Source organism: Anguilla anguilla, chromosome 6 (assembly GCF_013347855.1).
Source record: "Anguilla anguilla isolate fAngAng1 chromosome 6, fAngAng1.pri, whole genome shotgun sequence".
NCBI lineage: Eukaryota > Metazoa > Chordata > Actinopteri > Anguilliformes > Anguillidae > Anguilla > Anguilla anguilla.
The window spans coordinates 1,366,150-1,386,802 of NC_049206.1; the positions used below are offsets into that span (position 1 = coordinate 1,366,150).

General features: G+C 48.0%; 2 protein-coding genes across 2 annotated transcripts; one reads left to right on the top strand and one right to left on the bottom strand.

Moving 5' to 3' along the window:
• The first annotated feature begins 1,476 nt into the window (after positions 1 to 1,476).
• LOC118228861 (zinc finger protein 2 homolog) lies at positions 1,477 to 7,691 on the top strand. The gene is made up of 6 exons (XM_035420394.1): positions 1,477 to 1,625; positions 2,939 to 3,050; positions 3,788 to 3,889; positions 4,142 to 4,907; positions 4,993 to 5,051; positions 5,225 to 7,691. The coding sequence occupies exons 4-6, from the start codon at positions 4,162 to 4,164 to the stop codon at positions 6,586 to 6,588; spliced, it is 2,169 nt and encodes a 722-aa protein (XP_035276285.1). The 5' UTR covers positions 1,477 to 1,625; positions 2,939 to 3,050; positions 3,788 to 3,889; positions 4,142 to 4,161; the 3' UTR covers positions 6,589 to 7,691.
• On the bottom strand, positions 6,980 to 19,880 carry LOC118229529 (coiled-coil domain-containing protein 39-like). The gene is made up of 15 exons (XM_035421559.1): positions 16,641 to 19,880; positions 16,180 to 16,349; positions 15,567 to 15,699; positions 15,277 to 15,471; positions 14,934 to 15,101; positions 14,638 to 14,775; positions 14,187 to 14,395; positions 13,673 to 13,793; positions 12,659 to 12,815; positions 11,111 to 11,214; positions 10,041 to 10,181; positions 9,555 to 9,740; positions 9,042 to 9,130; positions 8,562 to 8,783; positions 6,980 to 6,989 (listed from the first exon to the last, which is right to left on the bottom strand). The coding sequence occupies exons 1-15, from the start codon at positions 16,701 to 16,703 to the stop codon at positions 6,980 to 6,982; spliced, it is 2,106 nt and encodes a 701-aa protein (XP_035277450.1). The 5' UTR covers positions 16,704 to 19,880.
• Positions 19,881 to 20,653: the final 773 nt, after the last annotated feature.

Below are 20,653 nucleotides of genomic sequence, written 5' to 3' on the forward strand. Positions count from 1 at the left end.
GACTCAGCAGAGACACTAGACAAACAGGGAACGTACATACATCAGACCTATATGTATGTACGTTCCCTATAGTAGGCAGTATACTTCATAAGAAGTAGAACCTTTTGAGCAAAAAGACGCAATGAGAACAATTGAAGAACAAAAAGACGCGGTGTTGTGTGTTCGTACGGTGCAGTGTGCGACGGCCTCCAGGGAGAACTTTTGGAAAACCGCTTTTAAACTAAAGCCACTTTAAACACTTTTTGTCTTGCGTTGTGATCTCGCATAGCCCTTCTTTTTATACATCCATGGCGTAGCCACGAGACGGAGGTCTGGGCGAGATTGCAGCCCCGGTTAACATCTGCCTCGTAATTATTCACGCCCCAGCGGCGTGGAGTGACATCAAATGGTTCTGTGTTCTCACTGAGTATACCGACAACGGTGTTCGTGGTCATGTTCGCCAGTGGTTCTCAATCCTGAAGTTCTTTCTTCTTACTGAGTATACCGCCAGCTTTAGAGGAGCCAACACCAAAAAAGTCTCAGGTGAAAGTCTCATCCTTCTTCCATGTAGATCAGGTGAGGGTAGAAATCCTGGGGGAAACAGTGGACACCTTCAGTGGGAAGCTAAACATATAATCAGGATAGAAGAATGGAAACACTCTCTCAGTGAAGGAGTGTTTAAAAGTGTAGAGAGGAGTGTTGTCACTGGGGTCAGAGAATGACACCTCCCCCCTGTCCCAGTCCAGCTGCACTCTGACCCTCTGGGGTTTCCTCTGCACAGTGAGGGCTGTAGGTGAGGAGCTCAGGGCTGTGTATTTCCCACTGATTTGCCGTAAACTCCACACTCCTACTGCTGGGCTCAGTGTGAAGTCCGTTTTCCTTTTGATGGACTCTTTAGCCACACCTACCACACAGTAATGCTTGTTCAAACCCCAGCCACATTTTCTATGACGCTTATTTGATATAAGTGACACCATATTTGAAGAGTGGAGGGTCCAAGGCATTCAAAACACCCCAATATCATTGAGACAACATGTCCAGGGGAGGCAGCAGCGTATAGTTGATGTTACAAGGTAGCACAGAATGTTGAAGTAATGCATTTTAAATTACTCTAATTCTTCCCTTACCACTCAGTTAAACTCATGTACTGATGTAATGTTGTATTGGATATTGCAATAATAATTAAAAGTAATGGGTGTATTTTATCTTCAATTCTCCTTTAAAATTTTTGCATTGTCATTGTTAAAAATGTAGGGAAAAAAATAGAAAAAATGAAGACAGATTTGTTTGTAATTAATATTAGTATTGTGAATAGTTTTACAATGTCTGTGTTTAAAATCGAAGTTGTTTTAATATTGTACAAATAGAAAACGAATAGTTCATATTTTAGGACAACTGCAGTCCGATTTTTCCTTAATTAATTTCATTTTGTTGAACGTAACTGGTTTTCTCGTCGGACTTTTATTTTGAAAGTTTCAGATCCGCGCGAAAGTCTTTACTGTCGCTAACTTCACACTGCATGCCCCTACCCTCTCTAGTTCCTATGTACGCACAATGGTTGAGACCCTATGTTTTAGAAGCTTTTCAAGCCTGGTTTCTTCGCACGTTGATGGAAACACTAAGCATTGCCGAGCAGGAAATCGGAGGTGCGTATTATAGCCTTTAAACTAAGTAGCCTATTCGACGAATGAAACCGGCGTATCTAGCGGTGTTTTTTGACTGCACACAGATGTCAGTAATAGGCCTGGCTAAAATTGGTATATGGACTATATATTCTTCATTTGAAAATTAATAAGACTAAAGAATATTGAGCGAACAGTCAACTATAATTGGTAGCAATAATGCGGTGCTTTATGGGGAAAAACAGCAGTGATTTCCCAAGCCCAAAAGCGGAAGAGCAATTGCGACAGTGGGTGAGCGAACCGGTGGAAATGCCTAATAGCTACATTTACAAGTTAGCTTTTTCCATTAAACCATAGTTAGGCTACCCTGAATGTGATCGCTTCTTGCACGTAAAAATAAGCGGCCGGATTTGTTAATATAAGCCCAAGCAACACGCTACTTTTTTACTAAGTTGTTTAAAAAAAATAAAATAAAAACCAGAAGCCCACAGTACTAGCAAACGTCTCTCATCAAGACCAGGAAGTGAGCTTCAAAAACGAAGCCCGGTTATGTTTACTTGATTTGTACTAAGGGACCAGGGATTGCCATTTCTCCGTGAAGCTCATAAACACCAGTGGTTACTCGAGGAATTGCAGTTTAGTAAACCTCTAGTACCGGAAACGCAAATTTACCCATTCAATCCATTCAAAACTAGGAATTTACCCTGGCCGAATTAAATTATATTGGACTGTACTTTCTGAAGTCTAAAATTTCAGAACACTGAACTAAATACTCCCCAGGCATCGATTTTTTCTGAGTCCCACAGAAGAAGATATGCGATATATTTCGTTCCAGTTTGGTCCGCATTGTTTTACGTCACGGTACGATGCAAGCAGGTGGTGCGCACCCGCACATGAACGAGTGTGCTTGATTCATCGATGTTGAAAATGGATCAAGTGAGAGTTGCCTGCACTGAACCGATGTATCAAATTAGGTTGACTATTTAAGCTTAACCTAGGATTACATGAATCCACCGTTATTGTTCTGATTATATTGTTATTTTGATATTATTTCTATTAATATTACTAATAATAATGTTAACTGCCATAACTTCCTTGTGTCCATTGTTTATGGTGATGAATCATGACAAATAACTAACTACATTATGTTGATTTAGCTTCAACTTGCAGAAATGTTATAAACCACATTAGAAATGTCCTTGTCACAAAGAGTCACTTGTTTTCTTCCACAAAATCCTGTAGCTAGCCAGCAAAGCCTCAGTTCCTCAGACACGCTTTCTCGGAGCACAGCTTCGCGGGTTAACGTCCATGCTCTGCATTTTTACCTTCATGTTTAGGTGCCCAGTGCGCACGCTCTGGTGCTAAAAGCCCCACGTAGTCAAACATGGCTGCCTCCATGAATTGGCTTCATGCGCCATTGAGCAGCTCCCATAGGAAGCCATGGAACCGGTAAGCGGAAGCTGTCCCCAGATCTTGTATATCTCGATGATTTGAACCCAGTGAACTGTATAAGAACTAGAAGGGAAACCACCTTCTGAAAATGGCCCGTAATTTTTGCTCTGATTGGCCAACGTGACATGGCACGTGAACGTGGTCAGCTTGTCCCTTTCGCACAGTGCCGCTGTAATTGGTAGCTAGCAACGACTGCTAATTTATGACAAATTAGCCGGATTTGTTTGCTAACCAAGTCAGCTAGTTCGCGCGTAGCACATGGATGTTAACCCCACCATTGGTTAACACTGATCACCGCCAACTACAATGACAGTCAGTCAATCACAGATGTGCGCATTTTTGCTAAATTTCTTATAAATGTTCCATAGAGCTGCTGCTAGCCTAATAAGCTATCGCTGTAGGTTGTCATCATAGTCACTTTAATGAACCAACCCACCACCACCATCTGTGCATAAGGCTCCCTGCAAGTTTTAACGCTAGCTAACACTAACCTTTTGCTGGTCACTTCTGTTGATTGGCGTTTGGCACATAATTTACACTGGCGTGAGCTTTATGAATTTCTACAACTCTCATAGGAAATGCATGGCAGACTGATCAATAATTCTATTTCAAGGCCGCGCCAGCCATCTTTTGGTGGTGCCACTTGCGGAAGTATTGAATTGAATAGAATGGGACCTCGTGAGAATGTTTCCCTTCTAGTTCTTACACAGTTCATTGTTTGAACCTCCCTCTAGTCTTATCCTTCAGATGGTGTCCTGGCTCAGTGTTGCCCCCTCTGTCCTGGAGGTCTGTGTGCAGTCTACTTCTTACACTGCCCAGCTGAAGACCCTTCTCAGGTACAACGGAGTTCTGTGAGAGTTTGACATGAGTGGTATTCCTTTATTATCCAGGCAATAGCACAAACCACTCCCACTCAGCTGCAAATCAGAATTCACCACTGACTGTATGAAATGCTCCTGCCCCACCTGTACATTTGTCTTTTGAAATTGTGAACCATCTCTAGGGGCAGCTTTAGATATTGTGTAGAATAATTGTCATCTGTACCATTACATCTGTTAATTCACTCACAGCAACACTTCCGTCCACAGAGGAGTGCAAGCTGACCTCTATGTCCAGCTCTCCTGCTCAAAGAGTGGTGGATTCAATCAAAATGACAAACGCCAGCAGCCAATCAGAATCCATAACTGACTGCATGAAATGTTTAGGCTCCACCTCTTCAGGTGAAGACATAAAGGCAGAATCCGTGATGGACAGCTCAGATTATGTAGGGGTGGAGACGAGGTCAAGTTTGAACAGATGTGGAGACGTAGAGGACAGGACAGAGAGGAAGACTGGGTATCTGATGAGCAGAGAGCAAAATGACGTACTAACCAACATGAAGGAGGAGGAGGAAGATCGGGAGAGAGAGAGTGTGAAAATGGGGATGAAGGATAGTGTGAGAGGTGAGGGATGCAGGAAGGAGGAAGAAAAGGAGAGGTATAAACAGAGGGAGAGACGTGATACTAAATTTTCACAAACTCACAAAATGGTGAAGAATGAAGTCAAATCTGAACATGGACAACAGGAAGTGGAGGTGCTGTCTCCTCTGGTGACTTCCTGTCTGCTAAAACAGCCTAGAGTGCTGATTCGCCGGCTTGAAATTGGCAGTAGTTCAGTTCCTGTGGCATCACCGCCTCATCCAGTGGTCTGCACAAGAGGTCAGCGAGCGAGATCTCTATGGAGACGGCATGAGCTCTCACCACTGAGAGGAAACGGATCACTGAGACTGAAGGGTCAGGTCATGACCCAGAAGAGGAAGACGATTGGCCAGTTGGAGAGACCCCTGAAACTGCTGCCATCTTCATCAGAGAGCGGGTAAGAGAACGATGAGCAGAACTGTGTGTATCCTCTCTTCACTGTGTCTTGGTTTAAATAACATGCCTTTATTTATCTTGAACAGGATCTGTAGTGAAGCCTACCTTATTTCTCCTGTCATCTCTCCCAGGAACCAAAACACAGGTACAGATCACACGGTTACTCTCTAAGATGTAGAATTGTGGTTTTATCCAATATTGCACTTTTGCGGTAATGTTTGTGTTTATTAACATCTTCCTTCTCTCTTTCTTATAAGCTTCACATCTTCTCTCTTTCCTGTGAGCCTCACACCTCCTCCACACCTTCCCTTTCCTCAGGACAAGCTGTTGAGATGTCGTCTCAGGCCCTGACCTGCTCCCAGTGCCCATTCGTTCACGCACAGGAAGAGAATCTTCAGCAGCACATTGAGAAGGTTCACCCAGAAGAGCTCAGCAGGACTCTGGGGTCCCCACAACCTCCCAGCAGCACACATCAGCACCCAACCCCGACACAGTCCCACACAGGCGCTCCAGGGGCCCATACGTGCTCCTACTGTGGGAAGAGCTTCAAGTCAAAATCGCTGCTGACGAGACACGAGAAAATACACAAAAAAGACCGGCGGCATCCGTGCCCCCAGTGCGGGAAGAGCTTCTACTATTTATACGATCTGAAGGTACACCAGCGAGCTCACACAGACGAGCGCCCTTATCAGTGCTCCCAGTGCGGGACGAGCTTCAAATCTAAATCAATGCTGACAAGACACGAGAAAATACATAAAAAAGAATGTGCATATCCGTGCTCCCAGTGTGCCAAGAGCTTCTACTATTTATACGCTCTGAAGGTCCACCAGCGATCTCACACAGACGAGCGCCCGCACCAGTGCTCCCAGTGTGAGAAGAGCTTCCGACAGTTAAGTGATCTCAAGGAGCACCGGCGTACTCACACAGGTGAGCGGCCGTACCACTGCCCCCTGTGCGAGAAGAGTTTCAAACGCTCGTGTGATCTGAGAGGGCACCTGCGAACCCACACAGGTGAGCGCCCGTACCACTGCTCCCAGTGTGGGAGAACCTTCAGCCGATTGGGTGCTCTAAAAGATCACCAGCAAACCCACACAGGTGAGCGCCCGTTCCAGTGCCCCCTGTGCGAGAAGAGCTTCAGACGCTCGTGTCATCTGAGAGGGCACCAGCGAACCCACACAGGTGAGCACCCGTACCACTGCTCCCAGTGTGGTAGAAGCTTTAGCCGCTTAGGTTCTCTGAGAGAACACCTGCGAACTCACACAGGTGAGCGCCCGTACCACTGCTCCCAGTGTGGGAGAAACTTTATCCGGTTGGGTACGCTGAAAGATCACCAGCAAACCCACACAGGTGAGCGCCCGTACCAGTGCTCCTTGTGCGGGAAGAGTTTTGTCCGCTTGAGTATTTTGAAGGCGCACCAGAAAGCTCATACAGGTGAGCGTCCGTACCACTGCTCCAAGTGTGGGAGGAGCTATAAGACCATATGGATTCTGCAGGAACACCAGCAAATCCACACGGGGGAACGTCCGTACCAGTGCTCCCAGTGCGGGAAGCGTTTCGTTCGCTCGTGTCATCTGAATCGCCACCAGCGGACCCACACAGGGAAGCCGCCGCACCAGGGCCTGAAGACCCTCAGCAGGTCAGACGCTCCGCAGCAACACCAGCAAGCGCACACAGGTGAGTGAGGACCTGCACCGCTGCTCCCACTGAAGGTATTTATCACTTCCGACAGAACCACCAGCGAGCCCATACAGGGGAACTTCCTTACCAGTGTGGCGTTTCGCCCCCTAATTATTTTGAGGGTACACCAGCAAGCTCATACATGGGAGAGTCCGTACCGCTGCTCGCAGTGTGGGAAGAATTTCCGTGAGTCGAGCACTTCTGAAGGTTCACCAGCCAAGCCCCTGTAACCGTGCTCCGAGCGTGGGAGAGAACTCCGCCGTGTTTTTCGGGCAGTACGCCAGCGAACCCACGCAGGGTCACGTCGCCACGTCCATGTTTTTATTTCACTTGGGCTTTTCCTTCCACTCTCCAGCATATCGGCGGAAAAGTGGAACGGTTTGGCGAGATTCGTCGTCACGGTTTCCTGCGCATCGTATGCGTACAGCCATTCAACTACACATCTTTCGCACCACTGTGCACTGGCATTATTGAACACACTGTACAATAAGCTGCATGCACTTTGACCTGGCATTCCTCTTTGACTCTTACCGCTGCACATCTAATGGGTTTAAGGTCCTAACATACACATAGAACTCAGGATATCTGCACCCTGCAGTCACTCGCCTATACACTAGTGCTGTAGCAAGATGCACAACTGTGTCTGTGCAGGCTACACAAGCCAGAGGCACGTCCGTGTCTACCTAGATAGGCAGCGATCAGTGTAGAGCCACACGACTGGCGGAAAGCAGTCTCCTCCTTCCTCTGTTATCACAGAGGAAAAGTTAAACACTATTTTGTAGTCAGATAACCAAGGTAACATTAAATGAGTCCCGGTCCAGGAGCAGCGGGTAAGACTACACGCGCCCCTTCGCCCACTCAGACACTTCCGCTGTTTGGTGTATCCGGGAGGTTTCCGGCAGTGGTGACATTGAGTTTTACTCTTCTTCCTAATGAGGTGGTTGTTCCTGTTACTGATGTACGCATGCGCACAGCCTCTCTTAGAGGGCATAGATTACTGCTGTGAATAGTGCTTTTCAGTGTGGTGTTGACTGTTAGTGGATCGAGTGTTAAGTGTTTTCCTAAATGGATTCCCTTTCTTATTAAAGATACTTGGCTTAAAGAGCAACCAGTTCTGTTGTATTCTTTAGGAACACACAGGAGAATGTTTATACTGTGGAAAATTAAAACAACATTGCTTCATTGGGTACAGAATATTGCAGGCAGAATCAAGGTGATTATTAGAACATACAGTCTGTGTATCTGCGCAATTTTGCATTTTTTAATGTGGAAAGTTTTGTATTTATTTATTTAATATAAAATTGTACCATAGAATATACAGAATTTTTATTTATTTATAGTTGGATATTTTGGCTTAATACCTCCATAAATTTGGCTTAATTTGCACTGGCAATTTAAGTGTGAATAGATCGGCGGCCTGTCCAGGGTATATTCCTGCCTCTCACCCAATGCACGCTGGGATAGGCTCCAGCACCCCCTGCAACCCTGCCCAGGATAAGCAGGTATAGATAATGGATGGATGGATGGAATTTAAGTATGATATGTCAAAATTAAACATATCAAAATGTTTTGTTTTTTTTAAAAATCATAAATCATTCTGGTAAAGATAAATCACTCATATTTCTTGCGACTGGCTGTAGGCAGTGTTGGCAAAATCACAAATAGAAAAATGAAATGGATTTGAATGAAAGTTCACGACTGGCACCCTTACCACACCTCCTAGTCCAGCAGGCCTTGTCCAGATCAAAGCGCCCAATCAGAGAACGCTGTGAGTCAATCAGATATATAATCATGTTGTGCTCCAGGGGAAAAATTATACATTTCTCTCCATAATAAATAAAACTATGTCTGCACGTATGGTTTTCATTTATTGTTAATAGTTCTTATTAATATTGTTAATTGTTCCTCTTTAATTGAATAATTGGTTAATTGACTGGTCTCCTCCAGTAGGGTTCCGGTTGGTCCGTCTCGCTCTGACGGATGTGGCGACTGTGGTTTGTCCACGGGGCTGTTGGGGGGGCAGCGTGGGGTGGGGGGGCTGCTGCCGTTGCCGTGGCTACAGGGGGGGGAGCCCTGGGGGGAGTCTGGGAGGAGAGTGGCGCAGAGGAGGACCCGGGTTACCGCCAGCTTCAGCGTCAGGTCAGACAAGTCAGAGTCCTCGCGGCGGGAAGATGGCGCCAGAGTCTCACTGCTGCCCCTGCTGGTGGAGATGTTACACAGCGCACACACATGCACACACGCACATACACACACACGCTCACGCACGCACATACACACACACGCACACGCACACGTGCGCACATACACGCACACACACACATATTCACACACATACACACGCACACACATACACACGTATACACACACACACACAAGACAGATACACAGTAATGAGACTGAGAATAAGGTGTGGTTGTATAGAGGTGTGGTGTGCGGGGGTCAGGTGTGTCCTGCGTACCTGGCCGCGCTGCGGGGGGAGGTACAGGTAGGCGTTTGGCCCCGCCCGGTGGCAGGTGGGGAGGCAGGTGTCGGCAGGCTCAGGTCGCTCTGTGAGGAAGAGAGGTTGTGTTCGTGAAGGCTGAGTAAATCCATCCCTGGTGGGTTTACAGGATGAATCCATTTTCCCACATCACCACAGGCTCCCTGTGCTAAGCCATCAGCGCTACCTGCAGCTGCTGCCTGAGGCAGCTGCGTCCGGCTCCACTCCCAGGTCCTACAGCTGAAACCGCACCAGCAGCACTGATCCTAGGCCAGTCTGCTGAGTTACCTGCTGAAACTGTGCCTGTGGGACTGATCTCAAGTCAGTCTGCTGAGTTCCCTGCTGAAATTGTGCCTGTATGACTGATCTCAGGTCAGCCTGCTGAGTTACCTGCTGAAACTGTGCCTGTAGGACTGATCTCAGGTCAGCCTGCTGAGTTACCTGCTGAAACTGTGCCTGTAGGACTGATCTCAGGTCAGCCTGCTGAGTTACCTGCTGAAACTGTGCCTGTAGGACTGATCCCAGGTCAGTCTGCTCGTCCATAACTGCCAGGAGCATCAGGTCCACCTCCCTGCTGAAGTCCAGGAGTTCGCACAGTTTGATGTCCTCCATCTCGTCCTCTTTTGTCTTCTCCTGGGTCTTCCAGGCTGACTGGGCCTCCAAGGTTAGCTCAGAGCTCTGGGATTAGGACAGGTGAGCGTTCAGAGCACTGGGATTAGGACAGGTAAGTGCTGACCACTGGGATTAGGACAGATGTGTCATTTTCATCCTGGTCCCCATTTTTCTCATGTTTAAAATCCTTTCCTTTCAATCCTGATAGATTCATGCGCCTCCCTGTGGTTACATTCGGTACTGACATGCCCAGGTATGTCACTGCACTAGAACCCGAGCAGTCCTAGCAAAATGAGCTGTCCAATAGCCTCCTTTTCCTTCGCATATAAATGAGCGTTAAATGTGCTGTGAGTGTGTGAGTCTGACCTGCTGATGTGCCTGGTCCAGCTTTGCCTCCTGGGATCCCAGCTGTTCTGTCAGAGACTGCACCCAGAGCCCAGCCTCAGCCACCCAGCGCGTCTGGACCGCTTCCTCCCGCAGCAGCTTATCCAGGGCAGTCTTCTGTCCCTGCAAAGAGACCACAACACCCTGCTCTCTTAGACCTGACAGAGACCACAACACCCTGCTCTCTTAGGCCTGAGAGAGACCACAACACCCTGCTCTCTTAGGCCTGAGAGAGACCACAACACTCTGCTCTCTTAGACCTGAGAGAGACTACAACACCCTGCTCTCTTAGACCTGAGAGAGACTACAACACCCTGCTCTCTTATACCTGAGAGAGACCACAACACCCTGCTCTCTTAGACCTGAGAGAGACCTCAACACCCTGCTCTCTTAGGCCTGAGAGAGACCACAACACTCTGCTCTCTTAGACCTGAGAGAGACTACAACACCCTGCTCTCTTAGACCTGAGAGAGACTACAACACCCTGCTCTCTTATACCTGAGAGAGACCACAACACCCTGCTCTCTTAGACCTGAGAGAGACCTCAACACCCTGCTCTCTTAGACCTGAGAGAGACCTCAACACCCTGCTCTCTTAGGCCTGAGAGAGACCACAACACCCTGCTCTCTTAGGCCTGAGAGAGACCACAACACTCTGCTCTCTTAGACCTGAGAGAGACTACAACACCCTGCTCTCTTAGACCTGAGAGAGACTACAACACCCTGCTCTCTTATACCTGAGAGAGACCACAACACCCTGCTCTCTTAGACCTGAGAGAGACCTCAACACCCTGCTCTCTTAGGCCTGAGAGAGACTACAACACCCTGCTCTCTTAGACCTGAGAGAGACTACAACACCCTGCTCTCTTAGGCCTGAGAGAGACCTCAACACCCTGCTCTCTTAGACCTGAGAGAGACCACAACACCCTGCTCTCTTAGACCTGAGAGAGACCTCAACACCCTGCTCTCTCAGGTCAGAGAGAGCCTCACACAGTCTGTTCATGCAGAAACAGGTCAGAAGAAAACACTTCACATGCAGCTGAACAGACGGACCTTAATGTCGTGCTGTAGCTCGAGGATCTTTCTCCTCTTGGCGCTGCACGTTTCCTCTAAGGCCTTCTTCTCCTCCACAAGCTTCTGTTCCCCAGGATCCTTACCTGTGGAACACACACATTCTGCCTGTTTCCCAGGATCCTTACCTGTGGAACACACACATTCTGCCCGTTTCCCATGATGCTTAGCTGTGGAACACACATTCTGCCCGTTTCCCCTGATGCTTACCTGTGGAACACACATTCTGCCCGTTTCCCATAATGCTTAGCTGTGGAACACACACACATTCTGCTCTGTTTCCCATGATGCTTAGCTGTGGAACACACACACTCTGCCCGTTTCCCATGATGCTTAGCTGTGGAACACACACACTCTGCCCGTTTCCCATGATGCTTAGCTGTGGAACACACACACATTCTGCCCGTTTCCCCTGATGCTTAGCTGTGGAACACACATTCTGCCCGTTTCCCATAATGCTTAGCTGTGGAACACACACACATTCTGCTCTGTTTCCCATGATGCTTAGCTGTGGAACACACACACATTCTGCTCTGTTTCCCATGATGCTTAGCTGTGGAACACACACACATTCTGCTCTGTTTCCCATGATGCTTAGCTGTGGAACACACATTCTGCCCATTTCCCATAATGCTTAGCTGTGGAACACACACACATTCTGACTAAAAACTAAGGATATGAGTAAATTACTTGTCATGTTTTGAATGACAAAACCTGGGGACCCCATCAGGCCCTGTAGCTCTGCAGGACCAGCGCTGGGGACCCCTAGTCCAGAGGGTGTCCAACAGTATGACAAGCATGGTCAGCAGCCATACCTCCATGCACTCTGCTCCTGCCGAATGGCTGAAGCTAAGCAGGTGTGGGCTTGGTTAGTACTTGGATGGGAGACCACCAGGGAATACTGAGTTGCTGCTGGAAGTGGTGTTGGTGGGCCAGCAGGGGGCAATCTTCCCTCTGGTCAAATAAACCCCAATGCCCCAGTGCAGTGACGGGGACACTGTGCTGTAGGAGATGCCGTCTTTCGAATGAGACGTTAAACCGAGGTCCTGACTCACTGTGGTCATCAAAGATCCCATGACACTTGCCGCAAAGAGTAGGGGGTTCCCTGGTGTCCTGGCTAAATCCCAGATCGGATCTGGCTCTTGCAAAACTTGCCACCAAATCATCTCCTGATTTAATTGGCTAAAAAAAAGTTCTCTCCCTCTCCACCTTTGCTAATATGTAGTGAGCTTTCGGGCGCAAAATGCCTGCCGTGCATCACCCAGGTGGGTGCTACACATCGGCGGTGGGTGAGTTGAGTTCCCCTTCATCGCTGTAAAGCACTTTGTGCATTCGGAAAATTGCTATTATTAAATTTTTTAACACCCCACAGTCTGCACCTCCACTGCATGCCCTGGCCGCTTCATGTATCAGATGTATGAGGGGGAGATACAGTACCTGTATATCTAGGGACACTGGGAGTGCTTTATTCGCACATCGGGCGAGGGCTGGAGCGCAGAGTGAGTCCAGACAGGAGGCCACGGAACGTACCGGATGTGGGGGTGGGCCCGGGCGATGGGCGGGGCTCTGCGTTTCGGCTCCTGTGGGCGTGCAGGGTGCTCTTCAGCACCTTCACCTCCTCCTGCTTCCCGCTCACTCGCCGAGTCCATCGCTCCAGCCTGCCCTGCAGCCCCGCGTCCTCACAGGTCTAGAGGCCAGACGGACATTAAAATAATTAAATTAGTTTTCAATATGACTGAGATGGGCGGATATGGGCATGTGCTACATATTTATCACACAAACCAAGCGTGTGGTGAGTTTAGGGTGTGGCCTGGTGAGTATAGGGTGTGTGGTGTGGTGATTGTAGGGTGTGTGTGGTGTGAGTGTAGGGTGTGTGTGGTGTGGTGATTGTAGGGTGTGTGGTGTAGTGAGTGTAGGGTGTGTGTGGTGTGAGTGTAGGGTATGTGGCGTGGTGAGTGTAGGGTGTGTGGTGTGAGTGTAGGGTGTGTGTGGTGTGAGTGTAGGGTGTGTGGCGTGGTGAGTGTAGGGTGTGTGGTGTGTGAGTGTAGAGTGTGTGGCGTGGTGAGTGTAGGGTGTGTGGTGTGAGTGTAGGGTGTGTGGCGTGGTGAGTGTAGGGTGTGAGTGTAGGGTGTGTGGCGTGGTGAGTGTAGGGTGTGTGTGGTGTGAATGTAGGGTGTGTGGCGTGGTGAGTGTAGGGTGTGTGTGGTGTGAATGTAGGGTGTGTGGCGTAGTGAGTGTAGGGTGTGTGTGGTGAGTGTAGGGTGTGTGGTGTGAGTGTAGGGTGTGTGTGGTGTGAGTGTAGGGTGTGTGTGGTGTGAATGTAGGGTGTGTGGCGTGGTGTGAGTGTAGGGTGTGTGTGGCGTGGTGAGTGTAGGGTGTGTGTGGCGTAGTGAGTGTAGGGTGTGTGTGGTGTGAGTGTAGGGTGTGTGTGGTGTGTGAGTGTAGAGTGTGTGGCGTAGTGAGTGTAGGGTGTGTGGTGTGAGTGTAGGGTGTGTGTGGCGTAGTGAGTAGGGTGTGTGGCGTGTTCAGAAAGCCCTGACTGACCCTGCCCATGTGAGGTTGTGGGGTCCTATCGCCTCCCTGGAAGCGGAGGCTGGATGCTGCTGTGGTCTCGTACTTCCTCCTCAGTGTCTCTGCTCTACGGAGCTTCTGATTCACCTCGGCCCTGACGCACCACAAGGAGGAGAGACAAGGTTTTTACGGCTGCCATTTCTGACGACCGTTTCATGGTTGATATTGGGAAATATGGTTGGCGGTCGGTATTTTTGACTCAGGTTGATATATATGAGTTTCTTGGCTAACGGTAGGTATTTTTGATGGATTGTGATCTACCTTGGCTGAGTTCCATAGCTGATGGTACCTGAGATGTAGATGCATATACCTGAGTGCCACAGCTGATGGTATTTGGGATGTAGGTGGATATACCTGAATTGCATGTCTGATGGTATCTGAGATGTAGGTGCATATACCTGAGTTCCATAACTAATGGTATTTGGGATGTAGGTGCATATACCTGAGTTCCGTGGCATGGTGGTATCTGAGATGTAGGTGAGTATACCTGAGTTTCTTGGGGCCCTGGCGGGAGATGACCATCTTTGCCAGGTGCATCTCTCTTTTGAAGGCGTTCTCCACCTCCAGCTCCTTCACCGCCAGCTCCAGCTGCAGCCTCCTCGTCTCCGCGGCGACGAGCCGGTCAGCCTCACTCTGGGCGCTGCCGCTCGCACGCTTCACGTCCCGTCTGAGCGCGGTCTCCTTCCTCAAGGCGCCCTGGAAACAGGAGGCGGGGAAACGGAAACAGGCCTGGTTACCACGGTTACGTACTCCAAGAGCTACACTGCCAAAACGTCTGCAACATGTGTATGGACAGATAGGGGACGCTGGGAGCATTTCCCATGCGGCAGTGTGATGTAATGTTTAGGGAACTGGGCTTGTAACCCAGTGGTTGCCGGCACAGTTCCCAAGCAGGACACTGCCGTTGTACCCTTGAGCAAGACAGGCAGGTTTCTAACCTGCTTCTCTGTACTCTGCCTCTGCAGCTCTCTCACAGAAGCGTCCGTTTCCAGCTGCATCTCCTCCACCTGGAAGCTCAGATCTCTGTGCACATCTGCAGTCTTCTCCACTGCCCTCCTGCCACTGCGCAGCTCCATCTGAAACCACAGGGAATGCTTTAACACATTCACAAAGCTTTAACACATCCACAAAGCTTTAACACACCCGCAAAGCTTTAACACATCCACAAAGCTTTAACACATCCACAAAGCTTTATACACCCAGCTTTAATACATCCATGAATGTTATCAGGCACCTTTGTGTTCTTCTGCTGTTTCCTCAGCCTGTAGGCTGTCTCCTTTTTCTCCCGGAGGGTTTTGGCCAGATCAGACTCTTCCTCCTGCAGAGTCTTCCTCTCCTTCATCCTTTCCTCTTCCTCACTCAAGGCCTGCACCTTCCTCTCCACAGCTGCCATCCGGACTTCCTGTTTCACACACGTGCAGTGGTGAGACCTGGCCCCGGTCTGGCTCAGGGCTTCCTGTACATCGCACACAGAGGCCACTCACCCCCCCCCCTCCCACTTCTTAACGAACGTCAGGTGTACGACAGGTGTCACATACATACTGAAATCAGGAAACAGGAAAGAGCCAATCTCTTGCCTGGTCGTGAGCCAGCTCCTTCTTCTTGACTAAAACCTGCTCGTTTTCACTCTGCTGTTTCTGCAGACCCGTGATGGTGGCCTGGCCAGCAGAGATGTTGGCCAACAGGACGTTTTCCCTGGATTTCAGGCACTGCAGTTCTTGTGTTTTTGCAGACAGGGCCTCCTGGTGCTGGCAGTGTCGAGACTCCATCTCCTGGGCAACAAGCAAAACCAATCAGCCAATCATCCACCACACACCCACACTACCCAATCACCAGGCTCCCTGAGGGAGTCAAGATTGCTCCATACTTTGCTCCTTTGCTCCTCCTCCTGCAGCACCTGCTCCCACTCTTTCGCTCTCCTCTCCGCCCTGGCGGCCACCTTAGACACAATCTGCAGCTTCTCCAGAAGGGCGGCGCTGTGGAGCCTAGCCATTCTCACCCTGCAGCACAAGCAGTGGAGCTAATGAGCCACACAACCACTACCCTCCCTGTGCTTTCAGCTGGCCAAGACCACTACCCACCCTCTGCTTTCAGCTGGCCAAGACCACTGCCCTCCCTGCGCTCTCAGCTGGCCAAGACCACTACTCTCCCTGTGCCCTCAGCTGGCCAAGACCACTACCCTCCCTCTGCTCTCAGCTGGCCAAGACCACTACCCTCCCTGTGCTCTCAGCTGGCCAAGAGCAGCAGGCCAGAGAACACTTGAATTCCAACCCCAAAGGAAGGCCTAGCTGGGAATATTACAGGCTGGCCCTGTGGCTCACCAGGAAATATTTGGGGACCTCAGCAGACCCTGTGGCTCACCAGGACCAGATCTGGAAACACTTGGTGTCATTCTCCTCAAATCAGGACCAGAGTCCAGACCCAGGTGATCTCACTCTCTCACAAACAGACACACCTCTGGTCCAAGCTGTCCTGCTCACCTGTTTTCCTTCTCCTCCACAGCGGTCCCAAAGTCGACCAGTTCTGATGACTCCACGTTTTCAGCTGCCTGCTTGTCCCTGGGGTTCTCACACAGGTCGATCTCCCCCACTTCCTGCGTCAGCTCATCCTCCATCTTTTCCAGCTTCTCTATGGTCTTCCAGACCCTCTTCTGGAAGAGGAGAGAGAGAGCTCCTAAAAATTACCCAGATTAAGGGAGAACCCCAAAAATTGCCTCTGCTGTACTTATGCACTGTATTAATAAACATAGTAGTGAAAGCAGCAGTGAACAGATAAAAGTGGTGGCAAATGGATTTGCAGAGCATCTAAATGATTAAACTGCTAGTGAATGAATGAATGTCAAGTTGATGAAAAAATTGTTCCTCATTAGGATTTGACGGCTTCCAGGAAGCTTCTTTTCTGAGACAAACTGCAAGGTGGATTGGCACCAGAGCGGTCTCACCTGTTTCAGTTGGGCACACATCATACGAACGCTCTCGCGCTGGTTGCAGATAATACCCTCCATTGTTTCCTTTTGTTTTTCTTTATTATTAACCTGAATAAAATCAAACGAACGGGAGCAATTTAGATACCAGCCGACGTCACCCGTGTGCCGTCAGCCACATGCAAATTACACTAGCATGTTAAACGTCTACCCGACCGGCTAGATAACCGAGCGTTCGCTGAATGACGCGAATGACGTCCAAACAATTCACCTCCTTCGCCGAGTTGTCACTCTCTGTCCTTTCCACAAGGCTGTCAACAGTGGCGTCGAAGCCCACCTGTGATAAAATCTTCCGTGGCATTTTTTTGTTCACGGCCCGGAAAATCAAATTGGACCTGGACTTAGTTTTCCAAATGTGCACATAGCGAACACGCTGGCTCCTGGAAAACGCAGGTGGAATTCTGTAGAATGCGATTCTTATATCAGAACTATGTGACCTATGAAGTATGACGTAACAGAAGACGAGAAGTCTTCGCATTTGCGGCGTAAGATCTTATATTTTGATAGCAGCAAATAAATAAGTAATGTAGCTACTTTCCTTCATCATTTGCCTGCTTACTAGATAGCAAGCTACCTGTTTTAATCAGAAATATTTACTCAGTACACAGAATATCGTGCTATATGCCTATAATTAAAACAACATTTTTTACAGTGCTTGAAATGAGCTTCATGAAGACTGAGGGCATTTTTTAAATATATTTTCCCGATGTTGTATTTCAGTAGTGCCAGATCGATGCCTTAAATACTCATGTGCATAACTGAGACACAGAGAGCGGACCAATGCAAGCTATTATTGAGTTTATTGAAGATAAACACACACTTTTTTCATTTTTCACATAACCGAACCGGCCGCGTAGTTCGTACATTTTTCACAAGCATCAGCAGCATACGAGAGTTTTAAAGCAAAAAAAACAAAAACAAAACGTGAACACTCGCCGAAGCGCGTAACCGAACAGAGCGCTGATTCACACAGTCAGTCCCATTAATGCCTCATGCGTTCTGGAATATCCTTTTTTTGGTCTGAGGTCATTACAGAATAAAAAGACAACCAAACAGTCGATGCAAATTCCAGACGACTGAATTAACGGCATGCTGACTGTTTTTGGTGGATATACTGTTTGCAGTGGCTGGGTCGGAGTGAGACGAGTCAACCTACAGAAGGCCACAGGAAGCGTTTAATTAAGCATTTTCAGGCTGCATCTTGGAATTTAAAAAATAATCTTGGATTTCCTTCACAATCGTTATAGCATGCTTTATGGCCTAATACAGATGTTAGGTGCATGGATCTATAGTTCGTGGTTCGAGGCTGGCATATGTTAGCTTACAATTTAGTGCTTTATTGATGTTGCACTTAAACCCGCTGGCCCGGGAAAGCTGTTGGCCCAGGTCTGGTACTGTTACTCGTATAAATCAGGTTCAACTGAACCTCTGTTCTCTTACGCTGCAGTTCACTCAGGATAAGAGCGTCTGCTACACGAGCATAACGTCACGTGTGCGGTCAGCACAGTACAGGTCTGGGGAAACGGCCATTTTACTCAGATGTTCGGGTGCAGGTGGTGTGATTACAACTTCCAGGCCTGTCGTACTCCATAAATTACGGCTTCTCTGTGACGTCATTGAAGCTGAGATTAATAAGTGACGTTCATTTGGCTACAGAATGACGTCAGAGTAGAACACAACACGCTGCAGTTTGATTGGCCCAGAAAAACACAGTTCTGAAGCTGCAGCTTGGATACGCAGAAGCAGTAAAATTACACAGGCAGGTTTGCACATGGAGTTTTCACACCGTCACACCAAAACTAGTTTTAAAAGAGAATTTCTCCCACTTAAATTAAGCAGTTATTGCCACCTGAATTAAAATATGTACCTGTCTCAAGAAACCAGTACTGATTGCATGCGACAGTGACCGCAAATATCACTTCACAAAGCTAGCTTTTTCAGTCAGTCCATATAGCCAATGCCCCTACATTGGAATAGTGTACAGTACTAAGTTATCCTTTTAAGGCTGAAATAAAATCATAAATATGACTTTTATGCATAGGAAACTTATGCCTCCACAAAAACACATCCATTTCACAAAATGAAAAGGACAATTATGCCAATTAATTTACATGAATCGTGATTCAAGGTTTTAATAAATCAAAGCTCACATTTCACCCCAGGTAAAGGTAGAGATTTCCACGTACTCCCAGTATGTGAAAATTATAACTCCCTGCAGTGGGATTCACATTCACCCATAAAAATAAGCCGGTGGATCAATGAACTATTTATCTGAACTATCCCAGCTCTTCATTGACATCGATGAAAGGCTAGCTTCATGGTTGAATAGCGATGGACTTGATTTTAATTTCATACACACACCCACTCCTATTGACCACAGCATGTGACTGTAGTCTACAGTTATCCACAGATTGAAAGTGACCCGTTCAGGAGGACAAACTCAGACGTGTTTACAGTAAAATATGAAACCCATTAAAGAACATAATCAGGGGCCCGGGTTCATGAAGGGCCACAGAGAGCTGAACTGAGACCAGGATTCTCCTGCTCGTCTCCTAACATCCTTTATGACCCAAATGCCAGGACTAATCCCAGACCAGTACTCCTACTACTACTACGCTTATGAATGAGAACAGTTTTCAGTGAGATTCCCTTTATAGTCTTTTTAGCACCATCTAATGGTGAAGTTAAAGTACTGCGGCTGCTCTGGGGGAACTGCTGTGAGTCTCTCTGCATGGGGGAGGGAAGGAAGGAGGGAGGGAGGGAGGGGGGGAGGGAAGGAGGGAGAGTGCAGAAGGTTTTCACAGGTGGGTCAGATATATATTTGAAATTTTGTAACTTTTAAAATCCTGAAAATTCCATGAGAATTTTTCAGCAAAACATGTTACAAAACTGAAAGCCAGAACCACTCTGTAAAAGACCTCTTTTTTTAAAGCCGTTTTTAATTTTGTTGTAATGACTAACTGCATTTTAAAAGTTGGGAATACTCAATTCACATGAGTAAAACTGCATCTATCTTTTGCAGTGCATGAACTTTGTGATAATGGACGTTTCTTTTAACAGGATTAAAAACGGGGTTAATCAACTGGAATTTTTGTTGGGGTGTTTGCTTGTGTGCCTTTTTTTTTGCCACAACTGTTGATATCGAGGCTGCAGGCTGGAGGACGACCCCCCCCCCCCCCCGGGCTTCAGCCAATCACACGTCACCAGCCTCTTTACTCACAAATTTGACAACTCCAGCCACCCAGTACACCAGCCAGCTAGCTCATGCTAACGCCACTGCACAGGCAATTCTGCTTTTAAATCTGTTTTGCTGGTCTGTGGACTGCTTATTTATTGGTAATTAATTAGTAGTTATTGCTTGGCTAGCTGGCTTTGATGCCAAGCGCAAGACCCAAGCTAACCAGCAAGCTAGCTAGCTAACCGGCTGGCTAGCTAGCATCTCTAGCTTGGTTTAATTGAGTTCAGTAACGTCAGAGTGTCAAATAGTGCACAGGTTATAAAGAGAGGGCACAGGGATGTAGAGGGTGATAGAATCATATCTGGCTCATTATATTGATGTAATACCAGCCTTGGAGGCTGACCAATAAGGTCCAGCCTTTCACTCTTAGAGCTGCAACATCCTTACAGGCTGAGTAGTACTCTACAGTCATCAACTGCTCTTCTAACCCCCTACCAGGCTGGTTATAGACACGCCCTAAATTCAAAAAGCATCAGCCTGCAAGGCATTATTTGACGAATGACCAGCCTGCGAGTCAGTTGTATTCTTCATAACCAGGCTCAAAGGTTGGAACTGGGCCTAACCTTCCAACACTGATCGAATTAGGACAAATCTGCCTGGATGGGGGATGTACGACGAACCAACATGCTTAGTGGCATTTATCTGTGTCTACTATAGGCTGTCTCTACTATAACCAGCCTGGTAGGGGGTTAGAAGAGCAGTTGGTGACTGTAGAGTACTACTCAGCCTGTAA